The sequence below is a fragment of the Poecilia formosa genome, unplaced genomic scaffold, assembly GCF_000485575.1.
Source record: "Poecilia formosa unplaced genomic scaffold, Poecilia_formosa-5.1.2 Scaffold518, whole genome shotgun sequence".
Lineage (NCBI taxonomy): Eukaryota > Metazoa > Chordata > Actinopteri > Cyprinodontiformes > Poeciliidae > Poecilia > Poecilia formosa.
Window position 1 is genome coordinate 262,627 of NW_006800457.1, and position 10,396 is coordinate 273,022.

Here is a 10,396-nt window from a genome sequence, read left to right on the forward strand (position 1 = left end):
AGGGTCTATCCTTATATTATGTCTATGACGTAATCGGTGACTCCGGTCCGGTGGCGTGAGCGATACAGAACCAGAATCTGGAGCAATTTGGGGCTGCGATGGAGGGCCAGGACCAGAACCAAGACAAGCACCAGGACTGGGGATCCTCCTGTTGTCCTTCCAAGTGGAAGAAGGTAAGTGTGATTCTGGACTGCTACTAAAAATCCGGTCGGTCTCTAACTTTACCGAACTGGACCTGAACCTGTCTAGCCGATCCGAACTGGGCCCGAGTTCTGATCCACCAGCAGTGAATAATCCGACTCCAGCGGCTGGTTTTCCTCGTGAACAGACTGAATTAGTGGTTCAAATGTTTACGGTGAAGTATTGCTTTGTAAACCATTTATTGACTAAATAAGCAACAATTTTGACAAAACCATTTATGCTGCTAAATTACTGAATAAATGGACAAATGAGCGCAACAACAAATATTTATTATTTTTAAAACATTCTTCAGGTCAGTCAAGACATTAATGTAAAGGCCAATGAATAGATTCATAAAACTAAAAATAAATAAATATATATATATTGTCTTTTTTTTTTTACAGTTTATTTAGCTGTGTCTTTTAATTTTTCCTGGCCTGCTGTGAACATTTTCTGGGTTGGGTTGAAGTTAGTTCTGATCAATCCTTCAGGCTCTTTCAAAAAGTGGACACTGACGCTAGCATTAGCTGCTACATGTTAGCATTGAAATGCTATTGTTGGCTACATAGACATGAATACGTAGACCCCTCATAAAGCGGGCCGGCCCGTTTCTGTGATACGTCACAGCGTCCGCCATATTGAATGTGGAATATGTGCCGGTAAGCTAATACAGGTAAATGGACCGAACTTTATAAAGTGCCGTTCTACAAAGTATTTTAAGTTAATTCCTGTCATTGACACATTTTCTCACACACATTAATATATTTGTCAATCAAATAAATTTCTAAAGAGAGAGTTTCTAACTTTTGATGTGATTATTTAATTGTTTTGGGGCATTTCTGAATAAAGAGAGAGAGACTATATATACCACCTTCTGTCAAATTTTAATCGGAGTTTGATGGATTAAACAATATCAAACCTCCCCTTTCCCTCCCCCCATGGGAACTTTGTGACCTCCTGACCTCCCTCTGTGACCATCTGCTCACCATTAACTCCTCCTGAACTCTTTGAATTAGCCAATATAAATGGAATAATTTACTTGTAAGTGAATAGTGAATAAATAAATATACTATATTCTAAACAATGTTGAATTAGATTAGGAATGTTGTAACTACCTCAGGTTTTAGACAGATTGTCTTCTTGATGCGCAGCGTTCAGCAGAGTGACCCCTGACCCCCCAAAGAAAAACCCGCAGGATACGTCTGACAATCCTTCAGACAATAGCTTACGCTGCGTTATTTGGTGTTGGACTACAGTAAGGGCTGGATCATACTCTTTAACAGGACATGAGAAAACTTATAGCTAGGCAAGAGGGGCTGACCTTTGACCCTGCAGCTGGTGATGCCTGCCTCAGGATACATCAGGAAAACCTTCTGAAGGAAAAAACAACAGATTCACTGCCACATGGTCCTCTTTAAAAGGACGCATCACCTCGACAAGATCGCAACTCTGCAGAACTTCTCCCATCTCCGGTACAACAGGAGTTGTAAACTTTTAATTTTGCTTCATCTTTAAACCAGCATTATTCTGAAATATGTCCGGTTTTCCAGGCAAGCAGGTTCATTTTGACGGGTCTACAACTTTCAATTCTCAGGATCTCTTTTTGTTTTTTGACCGTAAGTAAAGAAAAATACTAAAACTTACTTTCTAACCCTAAAAGTTATAAATGATCAATGTGAACCATCAGTCTTAAAATATTTAGTACGATTTCTATTTATTTAGATTTGATGTTTTGATGTGAGGACTTGGATTGCTATCGATTTATTGAATGATGCTCTGTGTAAATATTTATCAAACTGAATTATCATTCAAGTTTTATATAGTTTTTTTCTTTTCATTCAATGTTTGTTGCAGAAATTCAAATATATGCTGGCTATCAACCAACAATTCAGTCAGTGAATCTTTTGCTTTTTTTTCTCAAGTACTCCCTTCTCACAGAGACTTTCTCACATCTTCTGACACCTGGCCCAACTTATAATAACATTGACTAAGTTTGCTATTGCTACACTTTACCTAAAGAATAAAACATAACTCCATAAAACAGGTACTGAGTTTGAAGCGGGTCAGATGCTTCCAGCCGTCTGCTAATCCTTCCTCACTGTAAAATAAAACATCCTGCTTAAAGAGTTCAAGTGAACGTCACGTAATTCTCAACAACTTGTTGTTTGTTCTCATCTTAAACAAGTGGCAGGAACTTTTGGATTTAAAAAAGAAAAAAAGATGCTATATAAGTTAATCTCTTTAAGTTGAGTCTGCAACAACTAGAATAAAATAAGAAATGAACTATTTGAAAGTGGAGAGGATTTTGGGTGGTAAAGGTTTAACATACACAGACATTACTGCATTTCTACTCAAGCAAACCGAAAGGTTTTGAACAGAACAACTATGTCAAGTAATGACACCATGTATCTTTAATCTGTGTAGTAAATACATGCTGCTGCTGTAAGCAGAAAGTAAAATAAATTTTGCATTGAATAATATTTTGGATGAGTCCCCATAAGATGTTTAGATACAAGACTTTTAAAACCCTCTTTTGTTTAGTCCGTTGGGCAAATTGTAACAGTTCTTTATACAATTCAGTTGATTTACAAAACACTAATTTACAATAGGTAATCTCAAGACAATTTACAAAAACGTCATTTCCATTCTACTTATCAAACAGTCCAGCAATTTAAATGTATTAAGTCAGTAAAACAATAATTAAGTTATCCGAGTTAAAAATGCAGATTGCATCATGTCATTGACTTGACTTGTTTATATGCTTCCCCCCTCTTCAAATTACTTTTAGCCTGTAATGACTGATTTTATCCATATTTTCAGGGGGACCCTGTGGAACCAACATGTACGTTTGCTGCCTTCTTTCCCTGTTTCTTTATGACTGGGCACCAATGGAGTTCCATAAAGTCTCCTAGTAAAAGTCACATTAAGAGACAATCAGAACGCCTCATGCTGAACCGATCCTCCAACGTTTGTTTATCATGTCAGAGTTTTAACATGAAAGAAAAACATGGAGTACAACCGGTAAAATTGTTGCTTTATAAGCCACAACAAGTGTAGATTTTATCTTTAGGTTTTATGTAACACCATGGTAATAAGCTACATGATTGTTGGTAAATAATATCACACTGAACACAAATCCTAATCATAAATCTCTCCTGGATTTGCTCCTTTCTTCTTCTGCAGATTAACAGGAACAACTGATGTTTGTCCGTTCTGTAAGAAAAAAAAACAAAGTTTTGTTTCTTTTACATTGTTGTTTTTAGAGCACACAAATTATACAGTACTTAATAAATTACAATAAAAGTTGTTCATTTACATTATAATCATTTAGCCACAAAAGGAAAGTTATTAGTTATACTCTACAATTCAGAGGGGAAAAGGTTTTAGACATTTTAATGAGATCCAAATTTTTTCAAAGTTTTGACAAACCTTAAAGTCTCTTCATCTCGTGGAGTCGTTTCAGTGACGTTAGCGTTCGTGGAGGGAAACTTTCTGTCGCTGTTCTGCTCAGTCAGAAAGTTACTAATGTCAGAAAAATCTGCTGTCATGTCATGAGCTGGAAAAAAAATCAACAAGCATGTTTGCAAAAATAAAAGTCGCATCGAATTTTCACTTAAGACTAATAAAATAGTTTTATGATTTTGGTTATGGCTGTAGAACTTAAACTGAGGCAACAATGAACAATAACTTGTTGGGCAAATAGTGGAAAAAGAGGAGATATTAAAGACATGCTAACCTAAATGGCTGCAAATGCATCCATTGCTCAAAATGAATCAAACTCATGTAACACAGATTCACCTCTGCAACACTTTGAGACACCAAGCTTTATACTTTTCAAACCCTTGTTATTTGGTCAGTTTGATTTCAGAAGAGCCGATGACATTTTTATCACAGAAACATAAAATTTACTGTATTAAAATTTACTCATCTTGAAGAAGACTCACTGTCACACTGATGGCGATGAGTTCAGCCAAAAGTAAAACATTCAGGATTCCCAAAGCCACACAGAGGCAGAGCCTCTCTTTGGAGCCGTTCAAACCTTAACGAAAACCTGAACCTTAGCAAAATCCAATTAAATACATACTAGATTTATCTGTAACTTTATTCTTACCTGTGTGGTTAGATGCAGTTTGTCCAACAGCTTCCATGTCGACGTAAATTTCCTCCATGGCTTCAGACTCTGTGCTGCTTTTAACACTGACTATAAAATCCACTGCAGTCGAGGAACTAAGTGAAAAACTGGGAGAAAGATGTGAGATGTCTGGTGTTCAACATAAAAAGTAACATATTTTAGAGATAACAGCCAAATAAAGTAACTCATGAGTGCGGTTTCACTATTATTTTCTTAAATATCTTACACAACATAAGATTCTTGAAGGTTTCAATAGTTTCCTAAGTTCATATTTGCTGATTCGGTTCTATATCAATGAATATTTCTCCTTTTTCTTTGTTTTCCTTCAGCTCAGTTAATCCTACTCATAATAAACACGTTACACTTTTCTATCAGTGAAGAAAATAAATGACTTTTACATTCATGCACAACTTTGCAGCCTGCCGTATGGTATCAGACATTAAACATAGTTTAAAATCACTGATATAAGGATGAAAAATGTCTGACATCAGGATGTTGTGATGTTCCTGCTCCTGGTGTCCAAACATATTTCCTACAGAGTGATAAATTGTTGGAGCAGATGACTGGTTCTCTCCTTTTGATCATATGGACCCAACAGTTTTACAGGTCTCCTTCGGTCCTGATTACTAGTCAAAGCCCAGTAAATACAACTATCAACTATTTTCTTTCCAAATCCTCTTCTAACACTGTTCCTTGTCTTCTTACTGCCTCATTCCAGCAGCAGAAACACTGACATTAAGGAACCACAATCCCTGAATTGCTTCACTACTAAACTTCTATAACTGCTGGACGGAATAATTATGGAGTTGTAGTATTTATTCATGGTTTACAGGTCTATACTTTTGGGTCTGTCACCTAGTAAAAAGCTGCATGAGCTGCTGGCTACTAGTGTCTAAAACTCAGTCACCATGTCTTCTCATCTTCTGAGGGACATCAACAGTTTGACAAACAGTTTGCGTTGTGAAGCGCCGCCTCACTGGGAGGGAATCGAAAGGCTAACAAGCCAATCAGGTGCAAGTTGGGCGGGTTAAAGTAAGAGAAACCTGATGCTGCATTCAAAGCATGCAAAGCTTTCACAGAGTGGATGTAGTAGAATATCAGAGCACAGGAGATACAGGACAGAAGATTTGACTGAATCGAGACATTGTCCAGAAGTTCAGACTGGGAAGCTAACTGACAAATTGTTAGCCAAGTATGTGGAGCAGGAAAATAGGTTGTAGTTACTTAAATTAATCAAACCAAATGGCTCAGAAGATCCAATTACTGCAAGAGGAAAAAGACTTAAGCAAAGTAGCATTCACAGTGAGGAGAGGACAAATTCTGGAAAGGGATCGATGTTAGGGGTTGTCTCTCACTTTAACTGCAGAAAGCTAAAAGTTAAATTTGAGTCACCTCTGATTATTATTCTGATTAAGATCTGCAACAATAGGCATATATTTAAGTTTTTCATTTTATAGGGTTAAATTATTTTAGAATTAGGGTTACAGAGAACAGACTTACCACTTATAATCTCTGATTCTGAGAAATGATCTGCCTCCTCAGAATATGCACCTAAACAAACATTATTATTAAACATGATGCATATCTATACATATATATAAATTGAAAAAGATATTTTTAGTATTTTTCTTTACTTACGGTCAAAAAACAAAAAGAGATCCTGAGAATTGAAAGTTGTAGACCCGTCAAAATGAACCTGCTTGCCTGGAAAACCGGACATATTTCAGAATAATGCTGGTTTAAAGATGAAGCAAAATTAAAAGTTTACAACTCCTGTTGTACCGGAGATGGGAGAAGTTCTGCAGAGTTGCGATCTTGTCGAGGTGATGCGTCCTTTTAAAGAGGACCATGTGGCAGTGAATCTGTTGTTTTTTCCTTCAGAAGGTTTTCCTGATGTATCCTGAGGCAGGCATCACCAGCTGCAGGGTCAAAGGTCAGCCCCTCTTGCCTAGCTATAAGTTTTCTCATGTCCTGTTAAAGAGTATGATCCAGNGAGGTCCAATATGTAGAACATTTTACATCATGCTTAACTTTCTAGTCTGTTAATGTAGGAGGAAATGCATTTTAATTCATCAGCCTGAAAATATTTGCATCCATCCTGTTGATATAAAAATGACAGCATTAGCTCAGAGAACAAGTGTCATTACGTAGAAAAGGTGAAATCCTTTCAGCTCTTTATTTCTTCTTTATTTCTTTATTTCTCTTTATTTCTTCTTTATTTCTTTCTCACACAATATATTTGTCAATCAAATAAATGACTAAAGACAGAGTTTCTTTTGATGTGATTATTTAATTGTTTTGGGGCATTTCTGAATAAAGAGAGAGAGACTGTATATACCACCTTCTGTCAAATTTTAATTGGAGTTTGATGGATTAAACAATATCAAACCTCCCCCTTCCTTCCCCCCATGAGAACTTTGTGACTAACTGACAAATTGTTAGCCAAGTATGTGGAGCAGGAAAATAGGTTGGAGTTACTTAAATGAATCAAACCAAATGGCTCAGAAGATCCAATAACTGCAAGAGGAAAAAGACTGAAGCAAAGTAGCATTCACAATGATGAGAGGACAAATTCTGGAAAGGGATCGACGTTGGGGGTTGTCACTTTAACTGCAGAAAGCTAAAAGTTAAATTTGAGTAGCCTCTGATTATTATTCTGATTAAGATCTGCAACAATAGGCATATATGTAAGTTTTTCATTTTATAGGATTAAATTATTTTAGAATTAGGGTTACAGAGAACAGTCTTACCACTTATAATCTCTGATTCTGAGAAATTATCAGCCTCCTCAGAGTATGCACCTAAACAAACATTATTATTAACCATGATGCATATACATATATATAAATTGAAAAAGATATTCTTAGTATTTTTTTTTACTTATGGTCAAAAAACGAAGAGAGATCCTGAGAATTGAAAGTTGTAGACCCGTCAAAATGAACCTGCTTGCCTGGAAAACCGGACATATTTCAGAATAACGCTGGTTTAAAGATGAAGCAAAATTAAAAGTTTATAACTCCTGTTGTACCAGAGATGGGAGAAGTTCTGTGGAGCTGCGATCTAGTCGAGGTGATGCATCCTTTTAAAGAGCACCATGTGGCAGTGAATCTGTTGTTTTTTCCTTCGGAAGGATTTCCTGATGCATCCTGAGGCAGGCATCACCAGCTGCAGGGTCAAAGGTCAGCCCCTCTTGCCTAGCTATAAGTTTTCTCATGTCCTGTTAAAGAGTATGATCCAGCACTTATCTGTAGTCCAACACCAAATAACGCAGCGTAAGCTATTCTCTGAAGGATTGTCAGATGTATCCTGCGGGTTTTTCTTTGGTGGGTCAGGGGTCACTCTGCTGAACGCTGCGCATCAAGAAGACAATCTGTTTAAAACCTGAGGTAGTTACAACATTCCTAATCTAATTCAACATTGTTTAGAATATAGTTTATTTATTTATTCACTATTCACTTACAAGTAAATTATTCAGTTTATATTGGCTAATTCAAAGAGTTCAGGAGGAGTTAATGGTCAGCAGATGGTCACAGAGGGAGGTCAGGAGGTCACAAAAAGGCAGAAGATCTCATCTGCTGCCACATACAAGATGGCGGCGACATAACGCAGGACTCAGCGCTCAGTGAGGCGTCTACGGATTCATGTCTATGGTTGGCTAGATAGAATAGGCTAACTCATTTTAAGTCGGTGTTTCTCAATCCTGGTCCTCAGCCCCCCTGCTCTGCATGTTTTAGATGAGCCTCTATTGCAGAACAGCTGATTCAAATGACTGCATGACCATCAAGTACTGCAGAAGCCTGTTAATCACCCAGAGATACAATCCAGGTGGCAGAAGGGAAACACCTAAAACATGCAGGACAGGGGGCCTGAGGACCAGGATGGAGAAACACTGATTTAGCTCAACTTAAACACATCAATAGTGTTTTCCATCGTCCAGTCAGATCATTTAGAAGCAGAAATGAACCGAGAGAACCCGCTTCCATTGCTAATGTTAGTGACGCAGCTGTGCGTCACATTTACGACTGTACCAGAAACACAGGAATACAAAGGTTCCGCCTTGGGACTGTCACATGTAAAAATGTATATATAAATATTGCAATTAACTGGGTTGCAATATGCACCTCATTAAAATTGATGTAATTAATTATTCTAAATTAATGTGTTAAAATCCCATCTCTCTGTTATAATCAACATTCCTGATTCATTTGTGGATTGTGAAGCAAAGAAGAGAGGAAGGACAGTTCTGTTTGGATTTTAATGAACTGGGAACTTTGGCCGGGTTCTGTCGTTCGCTAAACTTCCAACATCCTCAGAATGACAAGAAAAAGGTGAGGAGGATCCAGTGGTTCTGTCGCTTGGCCTCCAGGATCTGAGCTGCTCNTATCAATGAATATTTCTCCTTTTTCTTTGTTTTCCTTCAGCTCAGTTAATCCTACTCATAATAAACACGTTACACTTTTCTATCAGTGAAGAAAATAAATGACTTTTACATTCATGCACAACTTTGCAGCCTGCCGTATGGTATCAGAAATTAGAAATGGTTTTAAATCACTGATATAAGGATGAAAAATGTCTGACATCAGGATGTTGTGATGTTCCTGCTCCTGGTGTCCAAACATATTTCCTACAGAGTGATAAATTGTTGGAGCAGATGACTGGTTCTCTCCTTTTGATCATATGGACCCAACAGTTTTACAGGTCTCCTTCGGTCCTGATTACTAGTCAAAGCCCAGTAAATACAACTATCAACTATTTTCTTTCCAAATCCTCTTCTAACACTGTTCCTTGTCTTCTTACTGCCTCATTCCAGCAGCAGAAACACTGACATTAAGGAACCACAATCCCTGAATTGCTTCACTACTAAACTTCTATAACTGCTGGACGGAATAATTATGGAGTTGTAGTATTTATTCATGGTTTACAGGTCTATACTTTTGGGTCTGTCACCTAGTAAAAAGCTGCATGAGCTGCTGGCTACTAGTGTCTAAAACTCAGTCACCATGTCTTCTCATCTTCTGAGGGACATCAACAGTTTGACAAACAGTTTGCGTTGTGAAGCGCCGCCTCACTGGGAGGGAATCGAAAGGCTAACAAGCCAATCAGGTGCAAGTTGGGCGGGTTAAAGTAAGAGAAACCTGATGCTGCATTCAAAGCATGCAAAGCTTTCACAGAGTGGATGTAGTAGAATATCAGAGCACAGGAGATACAGGACAGAAGATTTGACTGAATCGAGACATTGTCCAGAAGTTCAGACTGGGAAGCTAACTGACAAATTGTTAGCCAAGTATGTGGAGCAGGAAAATAGGTTGTAGTTACTTAAATTAATCAAACCAAATGGCTCAGAAGATCCAATTACTGCAAGAGGAAAAAGACTTAAGCAAAGTAGCATTCACAGTGAGGAGAGGACAAATTCTGGAAAGGGATCGATGTTAGGGGTTGTCTCTCACTTTAACTGCAGAAAGCTAAAAGTTAAATTTGAGTCACCTCTGATTATTATTCTGATTAAGATCTGCAACAATAGGCATATATTTAAGTTTTTCATTTTATAGGGTTAAATTATTTTAGAATTAGGGTTACAGAGAACAGACTTACCACTTATAATCTCTGATTCTGAGAAATGATCTGCCTCCTCAGAATATGCACCTAAACAAACATTATTATTAAACATGATGCATATCTATACATATATATAAATTGAAAAAGATATTTTTAGTATTTTTCTTTACTTACGGTCAAAAAACAAAAAGAGATCCTGAGAATTGAAAGTTGTAGACCCGTCAAAATGAACCTGCTTGCCTGGAAAACCGGACATATTTCAGAATAATGCTGGTTTAAAGATGAAGCAAAATTAAAAGTTTACAACTCCTGTTGTACCGGAGATGGGAGAAGTTCTGCAGAGTTGCGATCTTGTCGAGGTGATGCGTCCTTTTAAAGAGGACCATGTGGCAGTGAATCTGTTGTTTTTTCCTTCAGAAGGTTTTCCTGATGTATCCTGAGGCAGGCATCACCAGCTGCAGGGTCAAAGGTCAGCCCCTCTTGCCTAGCTATAAGTTTTCTCATGTCCTGTTAAAGAGTATGATCCAG

General features: G+C 37.5%; 1 protein-coding gene and 1 long non-coding RNA gene across 5 annotated transcripts in view; one reads left to right on the forward strand and one right to left on the reverse strand.

The window, feature by feature from the left end:
* The first annotated feature begins 9 nt into the window (after positions 1-9).
* The window catches only part of LOC103129133 (zinc finger protein 239-like), a 14,315-nt gene continuing 3,928 nt past the window's right edge, over positions 10-10,396 (forward strand). For all 4 annotated transcript variants that reach the window (XM_016664841.1, XM_007540111.2, XM_016664842.1 and 1 more), the window contains exon 1: positions 10-173. In XM_016664841.1, coding sequence (XP_016520327.1) covers positions 99-173 — 75 coding nt within the window. In that variant the 5' untranslated portion in view covers positions 10-98. The remainder of the gene's footprint in view (positions 174-10,396) is intronic.
* On the reverse strand, positions 3,046-5,939 carry LOC107834098 (uncharacterized). The gene is made up of 2 exons (XR_001659882.1): positions 3,610-5,939; positions 3,046-3,393 (listed from the first exon to the last, which is right to left on the reverse strand). It is a non-coding gene; the product is annotated as an uncharacterized LOC107834098 (long non-coding RNA).